The following is a 22,176-nucleotide window of genomic DNA, read 5'->3' as shown; positions in this document are numbered from 1 at the left end:
AGGATCTTGTACACGACATCTAAGTGGGCTTCTTTTGGTGAATGCATGTGTTGACTTACTACACTGACTACAAATGCAATATCTGGTCTAGCATGTGATAGGTAGATTAGCTTGCCAACCAATCTTTGATACCTTTCCTTTTCAACTGGTATTCCACAGCTTTCAACCCTCTTTACTGCTTTAATCGGGGTTTCGCTGGGTTTGCATCCAAGTATGCCAGTTTCAATCAGTAGATTAGTAACATACTTTCGCTGAGAAACACTAATTCCTTTCTTGTTCTCGCAACTTCATGCCCAAAAATACCGCATTTGTCCCAAGTCTTTAACTTCAAATTCAACAGCCAGAAGTTTCTTCAATCTCTCCACCTCTACTGTATCATCACCAGTAAGGATTATATCATCAACATATACTATTAGAATTGTTCTCTTACCTCTTTCAGACTGTTGGAAGAATAGGGTGTGATCTGATTGCCCTTGTCGATAACCTTGATTCTTTATTACTTTTTCAAATCTGTCGAACCATGCTTTAGGAGATTATTTGAGTCCATACAAGGACTTCTTGAGTTTACACACTCTATTTTCTTCACCTTTCCCACTGACTCCTAGTGGTATAGTCATGTATACTTCTTCTTCTAACTCACCATTTAAAAATGCATTCTTAATATCAAGTTGTTGTAGTGGCCAATCTAGGTTGGCTGCTAAGGACAAGAGGACCCGAACTGTATTTAAGTTTGTCACTGGTGCAAATGTCTCTGTATAGTTAATGCCGTAAGTTTGTGTAAATCCTTTTGCAACAAGTCTGGCTTTATGTCTTTCAAACTATCCCATCAGATTTATATTTCATTGTGAAGACCCATTTACAACCCACTGGCTTCTTCCCTCTCAGCAAATTTATCAACTCCCAAGTTCCATTTTTTTCTAGGGCCCGCATTTCTTCCATGACTGCCTCTCTCCATTTAGGTATTTCTAGAGTTTCCTAAATGTTCTTTGGAATTCTCATCCTGTCAAGGTTAGAGACAAAGGCATGATATCCTGTAAACAAGCTTTTATAAGACATGTATTTAGACCAGGGGTATTGAGTACATGACCTGGTTTGTTTTCTGATTGCAATAGGTAAATTGATATCATCAGGTACAGGATTATCAAAAGAAAGCTCAATTACCAGATTAGGATTGGGCGTGGACTTATGGTTATTCGGAGCCATCACCGGTTCCAATGCTCTTGGTGCCTCAGGTATGAGATTCTCCCCGTTCTCTGTGTTCGTCTTTCTTGAGTAAACAAGTATGTTTGCGTTGTTTTACTTTCTTGTATCTCCCCCTGAGGTTAAGTGTTCTATTGTGTTTGGAAGGTCAGGAAGTGACGCAATGGAAGACTTAATAGATGGGTTAGGGAATGAAGCAATGGGAGGCTCAATAGGTGGTACGAGTTCAAATGACACGGATTCAGTAGTAAAGAAGTCAAAGAACCGATCTTCACTCCATTTCTCCCCTTGAAGAGAGGGCTTGGGAAATAAGGAATGGTTTCAAAGAAAGTAACATCAAGACTAACAAACAACCTTTTTGAGATAGGATCATAGCATTTGTAGCCTTTCTGGGTAGGGGAATAACCAAGGAAGACATATTTAATGGCACGGGGATCCAATTTATCTCAGTGGTGTGCATGAACATGAACAAAAGCAGTACAACCAAAGATTTTCAGTGGGAGACTGGAGGGGAGTCGAGAGGTAGGAAAGTGTTTCTGGAATTTCTAAAGAGGGGTGGCATAGGAAAGTACTCGACTTGGCATTCGATTAATGAGATGTGTAGCTGTTAAGATGACATCTCCTCAAAAATAATTTTTCATGTTAGTAGTGAACATTAATGCCAGGGCTACTTCAAGTATATGTTTATTTTTTTGATCAGCAACCCCATTTTGTTGAGGGGTATCCACACAAGAACTCTGATGAACAATCCCATTTTCTTGAAGATAAGTTCCCATAATAGTATTACAATATTCCGTACCATTATCAATACGTAAAATTTGAATATGAGTCTGGAACTGTGTATGAATCATGGAATGAAAACTGATAAAAATGGAGCGGACTTCAGTTTTGTCTTTCAGCAAGTAAACCCAACAAAGACGAGTATGGTCATCAATAAAAGTAACGAACCATTTTGTATTGGTGTGATTGAGGGAATGTGAGGGACCCCACAAATCACTGTGAATCATAGTAAATGGGCGAGATGGTTTGTATATGGATGATGGGAAAGGAGTACGGTGGTGTTTTGCAAGCTCACACACTTCACATTGAAACTCAGAAGACATTTTATTTGAACAAATAGAAGGAAACAAACGTTTTAAATATTGGAAATTGGGATGACCCATCCTTGAGTGCCATAACAAAAGTTCACTATCTCTAGAAATAGATGCAAAATCACAAATTGGAGTATTACATAGTTCACTCAAGCTTGCCTCAAAGTAGTAGAATCCATCATATGCCTTAGCAGTGCCAATCGTCTTCCCCGATGATAGGTCCTGAAAAACACAATGAGATGAAACAAATTTAGCAGAACAATTTGAGTCTTTTGTTAACTGGCTGATGGATAATAGGTTGCAAGATAACTTGGGAACATGTAGGACAAATTTTAAAGTTACAGAGTCAGATATGCGAATACTTCCTTTACCGACAACTGGTGAGAGGGAGCCATCTGCAATTTTTACTCTCAAATTCCCAACATATGGTGAGTAGGATGAAAACAATTGATAAGAACCAGTCATATGATCAGATGCACTCGAGTCAATTATCCATGGAGATTTGTAAAAGGATGTAGTATTTAAGGCTGACAAATAATTACCTCGGTGAGCTAGGGAACCAGAGGAAGACTGACCCGATGTTTGAATTGACGAAATCATTTTATACAGCTGATCTAACTGCTGAGGATTGAATGCACTACTTGGGGAGGTATTATTGGTTTTTTCTCCTTGTAATTCTTCAGTTGACCCGTCAGTGCTAGCCTGGTACCCATGATTTTTTTGGTATTGTCTCGGCTTCCAATCTGCTGGTTTTCCATGAATCTCCCAGTAGTTATCTTTTGAATGACCTGTTTTGCGGCAATGTTTACACCATAATTTACCTTTTTGTGGTCGTTGACTGGATCCCCCCGGGCCTTTTGATACAAGGACCAAGACATCAGGCTTATTAGTGTTCCCATTTGAATTTGGGGCGGATACGGATAGGTCCAACCCGACCCGATCACTTTGGGGCCTCAGCATCACACGCATCCTACTCTCCTCCCTTCTAACTTCTGCGAAGACCTCTCGGGTTGAAGGAAGAGGTCGCCGGCCAAGGATGCGTCCCCTCACGTGGTCCAGATCTCGGTTGAGGCCGGCAAGAAACTGAAAGACCCTTTCGTTTTCGAGCCTCCTTCGGTATCGTGTGCTGTCGCCGAAGCACTCCCACTCCTTGCCGATGCTCAGATCAAGCTCCTACCAAAGATGGGTCATCTCCAAGAAATACTCCGTGACTTCCCTATCACCTTGCCTCATCTACCACAATCGAGATTTAATGTCAAATATTTGTGAATAGCTCTCAACATTAGAGTAGGTTTCGCGAACGGCGTCCTAGACATCCTTTGCCATGGGTAAGAAGAAGTATATTTTACCAATCGCTAGCTTCATCAAGTTAACGAGCCAAGCCGTGATCATGGAGTTTTCGGATCTCCATGTTTGCAAGGCAACAACATCAATAGGGTCGGGTTTCCTCCTTTCTCCAGTAAGGTAACCTAGTTTCCCTTTTCCTTCAATCACCAACTTTATGGATTGAGCTCATTCTCGAAAATTTTTCCCGTTCAATTTCTCCATTGAGAGTGGAAAGGTTGTATCGTCTAGCCTATTCAAACCCCCAGCAGATGTAACCTCGGAATCCCTGTCAGATTTTCCAGATGAGGTTGCCCCTTTGCTGGTGCTGTTGGCCATTGTTAGCTAAGGTTAAGAAACCCTAGCTCTGATACCATGTAAGCAGAAGCCTTGAATTACATTGAATTAATTTTTTCATATGTACATTCCAATCTTATATAATACAATCACTTATTCTAAAAAAGGAAACAATCCCCTTACCAAATAATATCAAATCCCTCACATTTACCCGCTTTCCTAATTTGTTTATTATTTACAATGATACTTGAGATTTTAACATCTTCAAAATAACTGAATAGATTGTTCCAAACTCTATGCAAAATCAGTGTGCAAGAAAAGACGTAGAGCAAATTTTGAGCAATTGAAAAAAAGCACACGCGTCTGGAGAGAGAGGCTTTAAAGGCTTCCCAATCTGCAACAAGTTATTAGTGTTGATCTCATTATACAGAACCAACTAGAGAAAAGCTTTGATCCTAGGGGGGAACTTTGGCCTTCCAAATAGTTTTGTAGAGAAAAAAGGAAAAATCAGAGCCAGTCAAGAACTCACAAAAAGATTTGCAAGAATAAAACCACGAGGGATCCAAAGACCAAGATCCACAATCACCCTTCAAAGTTACCCAACACCTATTCAACAAGACTAACAAGGAGGATGATTCTTCCGTTTCCCTATAATTCAAGGATCTCCTAACATGAAAATCCCAAGAAGATAAAGGACCAACCAGATCAACAATAAAAGAAGAAATGAAATCATTCTACCCTAAGCTCAGGCAAAAGAGGTGAGGAAAAGAGGTGGAAAAAACAACATTCCCTAACCAAAGGTCTTTCTAACAATGGATATTACAACCCCTACCAACAAAAATTTAGCATGGGGAATAAAGAGGATAAATCTAAGAAATAGCTTTCCACAAATTTTTCAAAGAGCATCTAGAACCCAAAATTTTGTCCCATCCATTCTCATCAAATCAAAACTTGCTTTTAACAACTTTATGTTGCAAGGAAGAATCCTCCAACGGGAACTGCCAAAGCCATTTGGCCAATTGAACCATGTTTTTGACACCAAACTTCCAAGATCCATATAGTGCTCCCATTTGGACCTACAAATGAACTTCCATCTCACCAAATGGTCCCTACAGCCCCTTACCCCTGATCGCAGAAAATCTCTCATAATTTTCTCAATCTTGCTAGCAATTCCCATAGGAATTTTGAAAATAGAAGGAAAATACAACAGGATCCTAGAAAGACAATCTTGAATTAGAGTAATCCTGCCTCCCAAAGAAAAATAAGCATGCTTCCATCCATTTAAACGCTTAGACGCTCTCTCAACAACCGGATCCCAAAAGCCAATAGATCTAGGATTACCCCCCCAAAGGAGCCCTTAAATAGGACGACGACCATTCCAACTCAGCGCACCCTACCTCCGATGATTACTTCCAAACATGCTTAATAGGCATATTCATAGCCCTGATACCACTCTTTCCCATATTAATCTTCAGCCCTGAAACCCTTCCGAAAACATGAAGAAGCCCCAACATATTCAAAAAAGAAGGCCCATAAAAAAAATTGTATCATTTTGATGCCCATTTTGACCAGGTTTCCTTTTTCCTGAGCTCAGCAAGCATAGAAGGAGCTTTGGGACCCATTTTGGCTTTTGTTCCAGCCTTAATTGCATTTTTGGAGCCTCTTAGAGCTTCAATTTGAGATTTTGAGGCCTTTTCCAAATTGGATTGGCATTTTTGGGTTTATTTTAGCTTTCTTTGCATGCCCAAATGCCCTGAGGGGGCAAGGAGGTAAATCTTCCTTGCTCCTAGGGGTACTCTTGGGAATACATTTTATCCCCTAACCGTTGCCTATGAATAGGAGGCTAGAGTGGAGGAGAGATGACACATTGAAAAGCTGGAGAGAGTTATCCGAAAATGAGTGTGAGAGAGACGCTGGAGAGAGAGAGAGAGCGAGCACACTTGAACGTATGCTTAAGAGGTCATTGGGAGAAAGCAAGGATGAAGGAGAGAGGAGCATGCACTGCATTCTTGGAAGAAAGGAGGTGCACAAAGGGATTGATCTTGTGTGTGCTTGAACGTTCCACCTGGATTCATCAATTTCTCTTCTCTACTATAATCATCTAGGCCATCCCAAGCTTATATTTCTTTGATAAAATAAAGTCCTTTTTGAAAGTATTATTATTACGTATTATTAGTATTTTAATATTTATTGTATCTACTATTATTACTATATAGTGTACCCTTTTATTTAGTAATATAATAAAATATTTCCTTTTTCAAAAAATAATTTTTGAAAATAAAAAAAAATACAAAATAAAAATGGTCGATAAAAGAGAGGGAAAAAGTGGGGTTAGAGATGACACGGTTTATTTTGGAAGCACCTTCTAACTTGCATTTAATGTGGATTAATTTGTGAGTTTAATATCTCAATTTACATTCTTAATTGTCTTATTCATGAAAATTGGTTGTCATTAAATTTGTATTTTAGGGCTAACGTAGAAATTAGGTACCTCCATGCTTAACCTGTGTGATATCATCCCTTATGATGGGGTGGAAGAGAGAATCCCCCCACATATCGTGCCTTTATTTTTCCCTCTCTAGGCACAGTACGAGTACTCTCCCTTAAGCCTACATGGGTGAATAAGAGCAGGTGCTTGCACCACAGGTGAAATGTGAAGGGCAAACTCGGAATTCTATTTCCATTTTTCAAAATGCCACCTTTTCAAAAAGACTTTTTCAATTTGATTTTGAATTGTTTATTTTTCAGGTCGATGATGAAACCATTATAGCGTTTTTCAAAAATTTCCGCATTTGTCAAAGATTTTCATTTCAAAGAAATCATTCCATTTTTGGATCCCATACCCAATCAAATATCTTCTTTTTCAATCCATCTTATTGATTGATTTACAAATCAAAGATCCCTCCCAATGACCACTGAAAATAGATTTTTCAATCAATGGATTTACTCCCAATCAACATCAAATCACTGACTTCCATTAGGGGATTTACTCCCAACCAGCATTAAATTATTGAACTCAATTATGGATTCCAAATCTCCATCACTAGTAATTCTTGATTTCAATTAGTGGATTTTCACATCAGCCATCATTCAACCCCTGATTTTTATCACGGATTCCAAATCTTCATCACCATTAATTCTCGATTCCACTTAGTGGAATTTCATATCAATAGTCATTACCCCTGATTTCAATCTTGAATCTCAAATCTCCATCACCATTAATCCCCAATTTCAATAAGTAGATTTTCATGTTAATCATCATTTAATCCCTGGATTTCAATCATGGATTTTAAATATTCATCACCATTAATCCTCAATTCTTACTAGTGGATTTTCATATCAATCATCATTAACCCTAATTTTAGTCATGGATTTGAATCTAATCTCTGACTCCAATCAATGAATTTTCATATCAATTATTCAATCCCTAATTTTAATCAAGAGATTTCAATTCCAACTACTGTCAATCCTTGATTTCAAACCAAATCAAGCTTTATTTTTATTTGGTTACCAATCAAATTCAATCACATCCATCTTTTCAAAAACACCAATTTAAAAGTCCAATCATCTTCTTCAATCAAGTCAAACCTCATCTGAAATATGGCGAACCAAATTTCTTACTTTTTCATTCTTTTTCAAAATCAATTCGATTTTGAAATCCAATCATCTTTGAACTCATCGATTGCAATCAATAAAAACTTTTTCCACCATTTTTCCATTTTTCTCCACTTTTTAAAATACCTTTAAGGTTTCCTGAAGCTAACTTTTTTACAAGAAAAGAGCACAACACAGTTCTTGATCCTATTGTTTGAGATTCTTGGATGATGATATTTCATCAAATGATATTTCTTTATGTTTGAGGCACATACACATGCATAGTCAGCAGTAACCGTGGACGGGTGTCTATAAGGGTGTTGGTTGATTGATCTCTTTTAGAACGGTTGGACAACCACCTTTTCTATGCACAATTGAACTCCCGAACCCTCTTCTCAATTTTGTATATTTCTTAGGGTATTATCTTTTGTTTTTCATTTTATTTGTTTTTTTAAAAATAAAGGTTGCGACTCCGCTTTTCAATCATTTGTGTCATCTTCTTAGACTCTTCGTTTTCCTCTTGTTTTCTTGTTTGGGGGATTGCCATGCAACTCCCATTCATCGGCACCCCTTGGACGAATTCCGTGTCGACATACCGTTAGCAAACTATAGGTGCGAAACCATTACCTCCTTCCCCACTCCTAGTCCTTTCACTAAACCTTTACCCGCAGCCCTATCAACCATCCTATTCAAAACATCAGCCACTAAGATGAACAAAAACGGGGAAAGAGGATCCTCTTGCCTAATTCCCCTCATAGCCCTAAACCAAGTTTTAGGCTCACGTTCACTAACACCAAATAATTCACATTAGACATAGAACCTCTCATCTAACCATGTCATCTCTCTCCAAACCCCTTTATCGTAAGCATTTTCAAATCCTCCTAATGTCCTCAATGACTGCATTTGCAACCAAAATGGCATCCCAATATGTCTCCCCCCACAAACGCACTTTGGGCCTTAGTCTTATAAAGCACCACACTTGAACCTTTGAGCTAGTACATTAGTGATTACTTTATAAATATTAGATACTAGACTAACATATCCATAACATATCCATACTTAGAAATCTTAATAAACCTTATTTTCTTTGGCACCATAGTTATAAATGTAGAATTTATACTCTTTACTTAAGATCCCATTCCAATAACATTCATTAATAACCTTCAGACAGTCATCCTTAACTACTTCCCAACAATCTTGAAAGAAGAACAAATTGAAACCATCTGGCCTAGGAGCTTTATCTCTCCATCCTAAAGACTGTAAACCTAACTTCCTCTTCCTCAAAAGGTCTCTCTAACCAGGCTGTCTTATCAGGAAACAAAAGATCCCACTCTAAACCTTTCACCATCGATTTGCTCTCGTCCTTCCAAAAAAAAAAAAAAAAAGTTATAACAAAAATCAGTGACCTCGGAGGCAAACCTGCAAGAATACAATATAACCCCCCCCCCCCCCTATCCACCTCCAACTCCCAAATCAAATTCTTTCTCATTTTCCCACTAGCTTTCCTATGAAAAAAACTAGACTTACAATCACCATCTCTCTTCTACCTTCAACTGCTTATTTCCACAAAGACCACCTCTTCCAGTTCATTCTTCAATGAAACCCTTCTTGATTCCTCTTCTCTTGAAAGAGCAACAACTTCTTCTTTTCTATCTAACTCATCCAATTCTCCTACAATACTAGTCTTTTTCAATCCTAACATATTCAAACACTTCCCTATTCTACTTTTTCAATTTTTTCTTTCAACCTCTTCATTATCTTCATATATCTAAACCCCTCTTTCCACAATCTCCATCTGGGAATTCCTTACTAGAGCTTGGAAAGAGCAATGATCCAACCACATGTTTTCATACTTGAAGGGAGTAGTGTAGGGAAATTATCACGAAATTCCCAAAAACTTGTGAGAAACAAAATAGAGAAAAACGCACACCAAAAGAAAAAAATAATCACACGCATAAGACAGTATTTACGTGTTCGGCAATTTTTGCCTACGTCCACAGAGTTGTAGGGATTTCACTATTTCACTATTATCAGGGAAAAATACAGAGTGTGCCAGTATAGTTTTTCCTCTTTCTCAAAAATTGTGTCAGGAAAACCCTAATCACCAAAAACAACGATTTCTATATATATCCTGCGCATAGGATTCCCAAAAAATTTTTCCCAGGGCCGTTGCCCCGAGGCTTGTCCATGAGCGCTGCGGCTTGGTCCCCTCAATTAAAAATCTCCCATTAAAAGAACCACGCAACACTATTTCGGGTCGGGTCATCATCCGGATCAAACACAACTAGGCTCCACAAAGCCCAACAAGTAGGACACCAAAAAACCTTCCTTCATTCCAATAAGATAGGAAAGTGATTGGATATTGGTCTAGGTAAAACACCTTGGGGGAGATTAGGGGAATTCCTCCTCCCCCTTGTTGGAAAAAGAGAACCTATTAATTCTGCACAACATCACCCTAGCTCCACCCACCAACCATGAAAAATGAGCATTGCCCAGAGGAATATCCCTCAAACCACACTTCCAAATAACCAAATCAAATTGTGCATAGTTCAAGTAACCCTATCTCCCCCCTTATTCTCCTATGGGAACCTCATCGCATTAAATCACAACACATATTCTCTAGGGGAACAAAAGCCAAAAACAAAGAAAAGGTTATCCCAAAAAGAGCCCCTAAGAGTAGGCCTAAAGGGATCATACACTGAGGAAACCTACCATTGACCCTGATTTTTCTCACTTGTAATAGGATCAAAAGAGTAAAATATTCCACTAGGCTATCCACTTTTGTACTAGAATGAGTGTCCCACAACACGATAATTCCACCCGCCGACCCATGAGAGGGTACAAAAACCAATCCTTACAACACCCTCCCCAAATCCCTCTAACAATCTCCCCATCAACTAATTCAAGCTTAGTCTCCTAGATTAGAACAATATTGGGAGAATTCCTAAGCAGAACTTCCCTAATAAAACTCGTCTTTCTAGCATCTCCTAGACTCCTAAAATTCCAGCTGACAATCTTCATAATCTTATACTACCTTTTCTGCCCCCATAATTAATGGAAGAAGTGAAATTCTTTAATTATTTCTGCACCTTTTTCTTTTTTTGCTCATAAGTTTTAGGACTCATCCCCAACCTTACCTCAACTACAGTAGGACTCACTAATTTCAAACCTATGTCTTTTACAAGCTCATTTGGGTTTCTAAAGTCTCTCTCACTAGCCCCTAAGCCAAAAGCAGAGGCACTAACCCCAGCAAATCCCTCCTTGTGACATGAGGCATTAAAAGAAAAATAGGACTGAACAAGAAGCAAAAGAATACCTTTCCAGGTTCTGACGTGTTCAGATTGCCCAAAGGAACTACTGTCTCTTCATCATTAAACCCCTCCCCCTTACCAGCATCAGAAGGACTAGCAACAACATCAACCTTCAGGAACAGGAGACAAAGGTCCCTATTTGATCGAATCTATAGTCTCATCTGAGTAGTGCTTAACAGTAGCTTCTATCCCTTGACCAGTGTCATAAGGACAATAGAGAACTCTCTTCCCTTATATGCTGAATTTTGTGTAAGGAATTTTCGATCTGTTTTAACATTGCCTCCCTTTCATTCACAAAAAATCCTCTTGGATGTTCTGCTCAGTATCTTCTCCTTCATATCTAGATCAGCTCTCAACTGATCAACTAACAAGCCATTTTCAGAATAGCAGAAACTGCTTAAGTTTTCTTCTGAATCTAAGCACTCCTCATCATGACAACTCCCTTTCCATGTGTTCCCTCAATATCAAGCGGCAATGGAAGCTAAGAGTGAAGCCATTCTCCACTCCTTTGCCTCACTACATTCTCCCATATAAATAGATGATGGTTGAAAACCCATTCCTTATGGCCTCAAAGAAAATGACAATTAGTGGGTAAGTTTGACTAAGTGCTTTTAATTGAAGTAAAATTTTCCCTGACCTTGTGTAATTTTGTTTTACCTCTTCTAATTTGATTTTGCAAAGTGGCTCCTACTTTCAAGGGACTCCAGCAACTGTACCATATTACCATTATGATAAAAAGAAAACATGTAATATTGAGTTTTCTAGTAAGGCTCTTTGGGAAAAAGGAAAAATTTTCAAAAGCAGACAAGCAACCAAATCCAACAGCTACATCGAAGCCCATGTAATACAAATTTTCAATTAAAAATAAAAAAAGCAATCCATTCTGTAACAGAAACTCAATGGAAAGGAATTAAAAGGTCTAGATATAAGCTTACGGCTGCCTCCCAATGCTTAAATCAGACAGAACTTTTGCAAGAGTGTGCACGTCTCCATGTTGCAAGCGTCTGGCAGCTATCTGATCAAAATGGGGATGGCCTCTTAAGCTGTTAAATTCAGAAAATAATTTATATAATGACTAATGAGAATTCCTATGTAGAACTAAAGCAATCACAGATGCTAACAATTTAAAGTGGAAAACCTAGTAATCACCTCTTCCACAGCTCTCCCGCATACCATGTGTCCATAAAATGCTCCAAACCATATGTAATGAGGGAGCGTGCTTTGCGGTCATCTCTAGCCCTACGAATTTTTCTTGCTGCTAACTCCTTTAGTCCTGGGCTTCCAGATATAATAACAGCTCCTTCAATCTTCATGAAAAATGTTTTATTTCATTAACTAAATTATACATATCCAGACCAATTAGATTTTTTCATTCTCAACTCTTAAACATTCTGCAAAGTACCTTATAACTGAACCTCAGGGTCATGTATAATGTGATCCTAGCTCCCATAGAATATCCAACAAGAGTAACTCTCCCAGGAGTGATGTGATTAAATAACTCAAACAAAACACTTGCAATAACTTCAATTGACAAATTGAGTTCTGGTGCGGCTTTGTTAGAGGCCTGGCTTTGAATTTTCGTTCCACCATGTCCAGGAAGATCAATTGAAATGCATCTTGCAGATCCTGAGAGGGCCTTCATGATAGGAATCCAGTCTTCACCAGTTCCAAGGAATCCATGAAGAAACACAAGTACATTATTCTGCATCAGTACAGCCACAATATGGTGAGCATGTATGAAAGCAGTGTAGCTATAGATAGCTGTATTTCAGTCCTTCATAACTCTAAGATGCGGATGCATACATTTAAAAGAGATGATTCTCTTTTCTCCTAAGATTGAGGGTACTATATGCAGATGAGTAATCATTGTCTCATATTCGATATGTTCTCTTAGTTCAAACATAAGTAAATAAGCCAGAAAATTGAAAATAATCACATGTTAGCTGTTAATGGTTATTGGGCATTTAGCATTATTAGTATGTGTTTGAGTTATGTTATTAACTGTGAATTAGTAAGGATATCATGGTCATTGGTATTGTACTTGACATATATTATAAATAGAAGGAGAGACCCATCATTGAGGTTAGGTCTTCCTTACCCAATTATTCAAAATGGTATCAGATCAAGATCCGACCTAAACCCTAAGTGCATACCAACACCAGACACTAAACCTCAAACCAAAACCAAACCCTAAAAGAAACCCTAAACCTCAATCCTGCGGCTGTAGAGGGATTATTTACACCACCAAAGACCAGAAGCAAAGACACTAAACCTCAAACCAAAACCAAACCATAAAAGAAACCCTAAACCTCAATCCTGAGGCTGTAGAGGAATTATTCACACCACCAAAGACCGGAAGCAAAGTCCAGGAGCTGCTGGAAAACACTCTAGTTGGTGGAAAATCCTGGACACTGTTACCCTCTCAGAAACTCAAATAAGTCCTTCATATTTTGCAAAAATAACCACATACGCAAACACAGCACCAGCCAATCTACTGACCAGTAAAATTTCATAGCCAGGGAGAGCTCCACGCACCGGTAGGAAGACAACAGATCCCGACTCTATGCACCAGTGCGTGAGAGTACTTTGAGCAAGTTTTAAGGTCTGAATTTTTCCAGCATGGCTTGATTTCCTCATAGACTATGGTATCAAGTTGTTGGTCATGAATTCTGCTCAAAGATTCAACCTTTTTCGATCACCGCTCATGGCAGTTTGTTAATTGTTCTTTGATTTATTGAAGTGGTTGGTTGGTGCCCTGTGGCAGAGGCAGTGTGTAGGCTAATTTTTTACCGCTGTGGCAGTACTATACTGTGTTGTTGGTGGCTCATTTGTCATTGAATTAGTGGTAACTCGTTTGTGGTTGTTTTGGTTGGTCTGGAAGTTTGCTTGTGATTGTTTCGGTTGGTCCAGAAGTTCACTTTAGGTATTCCAAGACTTTTGATTGCTGTATATTTCTGATTTGCTGCTGTATTGAGGCTGTGTGTGTTGTGATGGCGTCCTCAAATCCCAAAAGTGTGTTTCCCTTGTCAAGCACCTGTTCAGGGGAACAACATACTATAATTGCTTTGGAGGACGAGTATTCAAGGTTCCTACAATATCAAGCATCCCATCACATTGCATCTTTTCCTCGTAAGGGTAATCCTACATATTGTATGTCATCTGGTATCTCTCCCACTAGTCCTTGGATTATCCACTCTGCTGCTACTGACCATATGACAGGTGTAACGAACTTCTTTTCTGCCCTCCAATATACTAAAAATCTACCTCAAGTCACCCTTGCTGATGGGTCCACAACTACAGTTAAGGGGATAACAATAGCAAATCCTACTCCCACCATCACTCTTTCCTCTATTTTGAACATTCCTAAGTCCCTTCGCAATGTCTGTTAGTAACCTTACAATTATTCCACCTTCTTTCTTTATTTTGTGGTTATTCAGTATATAAAGATGAAGAAGACAATTGGCACTGGACGTGGAGCTTGTGGATTTTACTACTTTAAGTTGCTCTCATCTCCCATAGCCTGCACAGCTGCTGCTACACCACTTCAAATCCATTTATCACCTCGGTCATCAGTCCTTGGACAAATCGAAACAACATGTTCTACCTTGAGTTCTATTTCCAGCCTTAAGTGTGACTTTTGTTAGTGGGGAAAACAATCAAAACATCATTGTGTTCCCTTTGCTTCTTGGGTTGACAAATGGGCAAATAGTCCTTTCATGCTTGTCCATTTTGATTTTTGGGTTTCTAGTTGTGTCATGTCAAAATTGGGGTTTTGATACTTTGTCACATTTGTTGATGATTACTCTAGGATGACTTGGTTGTATTTAATGAAAAGTCGTTCTGAGTTGCTTAATATCTTTTGTGCCTTCTGTTCTCAAATAAAGGCTCACTTTGATATGCTAGTCAAGATACTTCGTAGTGATAATGCTATTGAGCACTTCAGTACCCTATTTAGTACCTGACTACCTGTATGAGTAATTCTGGTCTGATCTATCTTGTGCCCACACTCCACAACAAATTGAAGTTGTAGAATGGGAAAATAGACATATTCTTGAAGTCACTCGTACCTTATTGTATCAAATGAATGTCCCCAAAGTTTGAGTGATGCTATGCTCACTACTTGCTCTCTCATTAATAAGATGTCATCATTTATCCTTGGTGGCAAAATCTCATATTCAATTATTTCCATTAAGGCTCATTTGTTCTCCCTTCCTCCTCATATATTCAACTGTATGACTTTTTCCATCAATTAACTCCATGAACGGATAAGTTGGCTCTTCGTGCTATCAAATTTATTTTCTTTTGGGGTATTCCTATACTCAAAAAGGATGTCGATGTTATAGGCCTACTTTACATCAATTTTATCTCTGCTGATACCACCCTTTTTGAGTCTACTCCATACTACTCTGATTCCTCGAGTTTTGTTGACCTTAATGAGTCTCTTCCTCTACCTTGCCTTCCGGATCCTAATCTAAAATCCGTTCCCAATCCACCTAGTTTGAGTCATTTTAGTCGTCTGGATCATCCCAATTTGCAAGTATACACATGGCGACTCAAGGAAGGATAGTATCCTCTAGCTTCTACTTCTATGCCTCTAGTTCCCTTGTCAGATGATGCTATTTCCCCAGATGTTGATATCCACCCACTGCTGTTTGAAAAGGTAAATGATGTTGTACTCAACATCTAATCTCTAATTTCGTTTGTTATGACTTCTTGTCACCCTCGTATTATTGTTTTGTTAGTACTTTGTCTTCTTTTCTATTCCAAAATCTATTTCTGAAGCCTTGTCCCATTCTGGGTCAAGGAATGCAATTGATGAAGAGATGCATGTACTGCAAGATCGTGATACTTAGGAGTTGGTACCTCTACCTCCTAATAAGTTTGTGGTTGGTTGTCATTGGGTGCATATTGTGAAGGCCAATCCAGATGGTTCCGCAAATCGATTGAAGGCTTGCCTTGTTGCTAAGGCATATAATCAAGTGTATGGTTTGGATTATTTGGACTCATTTTCTCTAGTCACTAAACTTGCTTCAGTATGATTGTTCATCTCCTTAAACACGACTTGTTATTGGCCTTCACATCAGTTAAATATGGAATGCTTTCCTAGCAGGAGGAGGTCTATATGGAGCAACCACTTGGATTTGTTGCTCAGGGGGAATCAAGCTTAATGTGTCGGCTAAAGAAATCATTATATGGTTTAAAATACTTTTTGAGAGCATGGTTTGGTTGATTCGGTGTTGTCATACTTGAGTTTGGCCTCCAACAATGTGCACTTGATTACTCCGTATTTTATTGTCATACTCCATCTGGGAAGATTTTATTTATTGTGTATGTGGATAATATTGTGATTATTGGGGATGATGATCAAGGCATCCGGGATTTACAGATTTTCCTACATACTAAATTTCAAACCAAGGATTTGGGACCATTGAAGTACTTCTTGGGTATAGAAGTATCGAGATCTCGTATGGGAACAATCTAGTCATAGAGAAAGTATGTTCTTGACTTTTTAGATAAGACTAGGTTGTTGGGATCCAAATTTGTTGATACACCCATGGATCCCAATAGTAAGTTAGTGCCAGATATGGGTGATTTGTTGCCTAATCCAGGACAGTAGCACATAATTGTTGGAAAGTTGAATTATGTCACAATGACTTGATCAAATATATTTTTTTCAAAAAGTGTTATGAGTTAGTTTTTTAATTCTCCAAGAACAATTCATTGGGATGCATTACTTCGCATATTGAGATATCTCAAAGGTGCACCAGGAGAGGTCTCTTTTTGGATTGTGGTCACACTCATATTCAAGGATATGTAGGTGTAGAATGGGTTGGGTTGCCTTCCATTTGAAGATCCATGACCAGGTACTATATCTTTGTTGGTGGTAATTTGGTTTTTTGGAAGAGTAAGAAACAAATTGTGGTGGCCAAGTCAGGTGTTGAGCCAGGGTATAGGGCTATGACTCACACTACATGTGAACTTGTTTGGTTGAAGAATATGTTGGAAGAATTGGGTTTTCCACATTCTCAACCTATGGAGTTGATATGTGATAATCGAGCTGCTATTCATATTGCCTCTAACTCGGTCTTCCATGAGTGGACAAAGCACATCGAAGTTGATTGCCACTTTGTTCAAGAGAAACTTTTGAAAAATCTTATTACAACCACTCATGTGGAGTCTAATTTTCAGCTTGTTGATTTATTCACTAAAGCCTTGGAGGTGCTCAAGTGAAATTCATTTGTAACAGGCTAGGAGCATATGATATATATGCTCCAGCTTGAGGGAGAGTGTTAATGGTTATTGGGTTGAATTGTACTTGACATATATTATAAATAGAGGGAGAGACCTATCATTGAGGTTATGTCTTCCATTTTTTTACCCAATTATTCAACATTAGCCAAATGTAAAGTTTAGTTTATATGTAATTTTTAACTTTTACCTCAAAAAGTATCAATTGATAGAAATGAAGAAATCAATCAATAATGGAGAATAAAGAGGAAATGCGAACCCAGGAAAAGATGCAGTTAACTACAATAATCACATGCCATGAACTTGAGTAAGTATCGCGGTATGTCCTACAATCCTCTAAAATAGTTGAACAACTTTGATAAAGAGACGCTTCTAAAATGCAAAAAGTAAAATAAGAATGCCATGAACATTCTGTACCCACATTAGTGCATGGTCCAATCTCTTGCATATTGAAGAAACATGATAGACCTTCATATTCCACAGTCAATTGGTATGCTCGTATTTGCTCCCCAGAAAAGGTTCTAGAAATATTGTTGCAGTTGATTTGAAAATTTTGCAATAGTCGAGCAGCATTGGCAACAGATGCTTCTACAAAGCCGCTGTTTGGATTACGAGAAATCTCGAGAGTTTCAGTGGTTACATCTTCTTGAAGCCATCGGTAAGTTCCAAAACCATGGGCAACAGATGGGGCCAGTTCTCTCTTCATCATCCTGCATGTTTTCACATTTTGCAGCTCAAAATAACAAGCCAGCTGAATATATGCTGACAAACCTAAACTACTTTCAAATGCAGCACTGACGACAACCATTTTTCTCTGCTGCTGGGCCCATCTTGCAATAAGTGATGCATTTTCAAAACCCCCAACAACACTAGGTTTGATGACCTGACAACATAAACATAACAAACCCAAATCAGGTTTCTACAAACTTTAACATTTTTAATAAACACAATCTTAAGATTCTCAACAATTACTATCAATCAGATTTAGAGTTAGACTCTTGATATGGTAAAACATCCCGGGATTAAGGATCCTTTGCACTTCATATAATTTGTGAAATTGTTTGTGGTCCTAGTTTTCACAATGGTAAAGTGATTTTGCAGCAAGAAAAAATGATGATGATAAAATAAAGGTACTTGTTTAAACTTGTTGAGCCTTTACCTTGAAGGGAGAATATTAGGCAATCCAAGAGATACTGAACCACTTATCCATAAGTAAGAAGTGCTTAGTTTAGTTGGTTGAATCCTTGTACTATTTCAACTAGTATTGGTTAGAATTTATGCATTTGAATGCTGCAATTGTCAGGGGCAAGCAACCCCATCTGATAGGGAATGAGCTGCAGTAAGTATGTTGATACACAGACCAGGTAGAGTTGTCCTAGCAGCAATCATAAGGAAAAAACTTTACTTACAACAGCAACTACTCTTGGGTGAGTGAACTTCGCAAGTGTTTTGAGAGGATGATCTTTGATACAGTCAATGGTTTCATCCAGTGCAACAGGTAAGCCAGTCTCTTCACAAAACTTAATTATATCTCCTTCATTCTGAACAGGTTCCTGAAATAATGGCTAGTCATGTGCTAGACAGCAGTGTAACAAGAAATCTTGAGAAATATATCCAAATGTGTTACAAAATACAGATAAGTGCAACATAAATAGAAAATTGAAGATGAAGCAAAAGGTTAAATAGTCAATCCCATGATATAAGCCTAATACAATTTTGCATTTACCTCAATATACTGTAGGCCACAATTTTTCACACAAGCTCCAAATTGAATTGCTTCTTTATAGGTCCATTTTCTATTGGCATCAGCACGGAGTTCAATCTCATGTCCAACCTTCTTTCTTACTTCTTCAACAACTGCAGCATCTTCAATGGGTTCTGCGCGACGTGCTACCTGGAAAAGAAAATTTGAAAACCATCCGATTAACAAACGATGTGTCAGTAGTGCATTGTTCATTTTCATATTTTAATAAATAAATATCTTAATTATATAGAACAGACTGAACAGTATAACTTTATAAGTAAATTCTGGGACATGATTTTCTTGCCTTTAGCTTAATTGCTGCAAATCCTTCCTTCACAAGCCTTCTAGCAATATAAGCCACCTCTGCTGGGGTTCCACTAGCATCAATAAGGGCACAAATCTGAACCTTAGATGACCTTTCACATATTTCTTCCTCTTTATCCATATGGGGATGAAGCATATTTAACAAATTGGAACCTTGCCTTAGAGCTATAGCATTGAGGATGGCCATCTCCAGGCCACATCTGACACTTGGAAATATTGAATATGGCTAAAACAAGGAAAGAACATAAACATTCTGAATTGAACTCCACTAAATGTGTATAGAGAGAAGAAGATAAATTTGGTAATAGCTTCAACATTCCTAGTTTTGTAAAGTAATTTATTTGCCAGACCTGTTGGTACTGTATTTTCTAAAGGAAGTAAGATAGACCTACCGGGACCCCCAGGCTGCTCCATATCCAAGAAGAAAATGAGCCCCTAAGCAGGGGTAATAAGTAACTAATCTTAACTCCTTTAATTGCATGAACAAGAAACTGAAGTTGCGCTTCTACTTCAAAAAAATTTTCCTTGTAAATTTCAAGAGGTGCCACCTGTTCAAAATTGTAGCAAATGAGTAGAAGTTCATTAGAATTTGAAGTGGGAAATGAGATTACAGGAAACTCTGCATTTTTTCAGGCTTGAACCAAAAATTTTGAAGCAGTTAAAAAAATGCGACTAATTAGAAGATCTACACAAGGCAGAGATATAAATTACTTGGAAACTGTGGGCAATTAATAAAACGTGAGTATTTATAAAATTTACCCTATCTTTTTATAATGAGGATGATTTATATTATTTTTCTTCAATTCGTTTACCCTTGCATGTAAACAATCCATCCAACAGGCAAAGCATACTAGGAATTATAAATCTACCCTGCAGTTTAGTGTCCATCTACTCTAGTTCCATGTTCAATTTCTATTCCCGTCAACTCAACAAATCAGAAAGAAAATTACTACTTAGTGCCTCCACCATCTATTTATATAGCTTGTAAGGCCATTTTCTGAGGAAAAGAGATATCTTGGTTTTATCCCTTTGAGAAACATGACAGTTCAAAGTTTACCTCCAGGATAGCTTTTACTAGAAGTGTGTTTGCATCATATTCCTCTGGCCAATGCTTTGATTACTTGGTCAATGGGAGGGGACTACCCAGTGTATCTGGTTGGATAGATTTCCTTTCTTGAACGACCAAGGGGAAGAGTTCACTAGTCATTCTAAGGGCGTGCTCTCTAGACCTCAATCAGACCATTTTCCTCATATTTTTTAAGTCTAGCAAAGGCAGATGGGTTCCTACTTCTTTTTGCTTGGACAAAAGATGGCCCGTCATTGATTTCATTCATTGGTCAAGGAGACTTGGAGAGAAATTCTTAGTGGGGTGGGAAAGTCTTAAGTTTATGAAAAAATTGAACCATCTTAAAAAGGCTCTGATGAAGTGGGACTTAGAAATTTTGGTGGTGTTATAGTTAAAAACGATAACATTTTGAATGAGATTTGAGTTGCTGGATAGGATGGAGATGCAAAGGCTTTATTTAAGGCTGAGGTTTCAAGGCGCATCTCCCTGAAAAAAGAGCTAGATGAGATGATTTTTAAAGAATAAAGGCACTGGAGGCAAAGATTATATGTCAATGGGTGAAGGAATATGATTGTAATTGTAGGTTCCTCCCTGAAGTTGCTATAGGGAGGTGTAGGACAAATTTTATCAAGGAGTTGGAGAATTTTGCAGGTGAGAAATTTAAGCACACCAATTTGATTGTAGGTCCCGTAAGTTAAGGTTACGTAATTTGGTCAGAGAGGCCTTTTTGAGGGTCAGATTATTAGGGGTGTGGTGCTCAAGATGGATAGAGATAAAACACTTGGATCATATAATGTTTTTTTTTTTTTTTTTTGAGAGAAAAAGAAATTCATTAACAGGAATGAGAAGAACTTACAAGAGGCAGAGGATAACAGATCCCAAAACAGAAAAAATGAATAAAACAAAGATTACAATAATGCTCCCCTGAAGTCCCTCTGAAGATCTGACAATAGCAATTCCTTGAAAAAATCCAAAAGAGTCAGCTCAATGTTACCTATAATGCGGAACGCTCCAGTCCATGGAACAGGGATGAAATTGTGGTATGGCACATGCTCTAAAATGCAGCACTGGAGGTATACTAATGTAAATATTATACTGGTGAAAAATATGTAATGGAAGCTGTATATTTTGGGGGAGGTTCAAAATCTAGAAGAGATTTTCCTTTGCAAAATATATAAATAATGAATCAGGATAGAATTATTATGTTATGATTCTCCACTTTAACTAATAAAAAAAATGTTTTATGAATCAAAACTTTGGATTGTAGTTTTTTTGATAAAAATGATAAATTAAGAGTGAAAAAGAAAGAAAAAGAAAAAACAAAATCAAGAAACAAAAAGATAAAAAAACCTAACTAGAAAACAGAAACCAAAAACAGCCAAGAAATCCCCTCTTATACCCTTCCCACCAAAGTTCACTGAACACTTAGGGTCGAAAATGTATGTTTGGGAACATTTGCATCAAGACGTGACTTGCTAGGATTTAAGCATTTTCTGGTAACTATGCCCAAAAGGAAGCAAGGAAAAAGACTCCATCCCAGAGAAGGCTAGAGTAAGTAGTTTTGCCATTAAAAAATCCTAGCTTTCTTTTCAGTCCAAAGGGTCCAAAAGAGAGCAAAGACAGTGCATCTCCATAAAGCTAGCCCTTTCTTACTTCTACCAAAACCTTTGTAATGCACCATCAAGAAAGAATCAACCTTAAGTGGGAGCACCAAAGCCTCACCAAATACTGAAAACAAAAGAACCAAAAGCCACTTAGCCACCCGATAGCAGAGGAACAAACGGTCAGCAGTTTCATTTGATTCAGAGCACATGAAGCACATATCCAGACCAAGAGCTTAATTAGGTCTCCTTGTTTGCAGCAAATAATTGGTATTAAGTCTGTAAAAGACCAAAGTACACATAACAGCTCTTATTTGAAAGGAACCTTTGCCTTCCAGATGAAATTATTCAAGGGAAAGGAAAAAGGACTAAAGGA

The 22,176-nt window shown here is 38.0% G+C and overlaps 1 protein-coding gene across 4 annotated transcripts in view; it reads right to left on the bottom strand.

Annotated features, from left to right (window-relative positions):
• Nucleotides 1–22,176, bottom strand: part of LOC131154364 (protein PHYLLO, chloroplastic) — a 150,926-nt gene that overhangs the window by 3,945 nt on the left and 124,805 nt on the right. For all 4 annotated transcript variants that reach the window (XM_058107076.1, XM_058107077.1, XM_058107079.1 and 1 more), the window contains 8 exons: nucleotides 19,526–19,681; nucleotides 19,114–19,359; nucleotides 18,792–18,959; nucleotides 18,475–18,618; nucleotides 17,487–17,948; nucleotides 12,219–12,518; nucleotides 11,966–12,123; nucleotides 11,752–11,859 (listed from right to left, as the gene is read on the bottom strand). In XM_058107076.1, the coding sequence (XP_057963059.1) occupies nucleotides 11,752–11,859; nucleotides 11,966–12,123; nucleotides 12,219–12,518; nucleotides 17,487–17,948; nucleotides 18,475–18,618; nucleotides 18,792–18,959; nucleotides 19,114–19,359; nucleotides 19,526–19,681 (1,742 nt within the window). The remainder of the gene's footprint in view (nucleotides 1–11,751; nucleotides 11,860–11,965; nucleotides 12,124–12,218; nucleotides 12,519–17,486; nucleotides 17,949–18,474; nucleotides 18,619–18,791; nucleotides 18,960–19,113; nucleotides 19,360–19,525; nucleotides 19,682–22,176) is intronic.

Source organism: Malania oleifera, chromosome 4 (assembly GCF_029873635.1).
Source record: "Malania oleifera isolate guangnan ecotype guangnan chromosome 4, ASM2987363v1, whole genome shotgun sequence".
Taxonomy (NCBI): domain Eukaryota; kingdom Viridiplantae; phylum Streptophyta; class Magnoliopsida; order Santalales; family Ximeniaceae; genus Malania; species Malania oleifera.
Note: the sequence above shows the minus strand (reverse complement) of the source record. Positions and strands in the feature narration are given on the sequence as shown.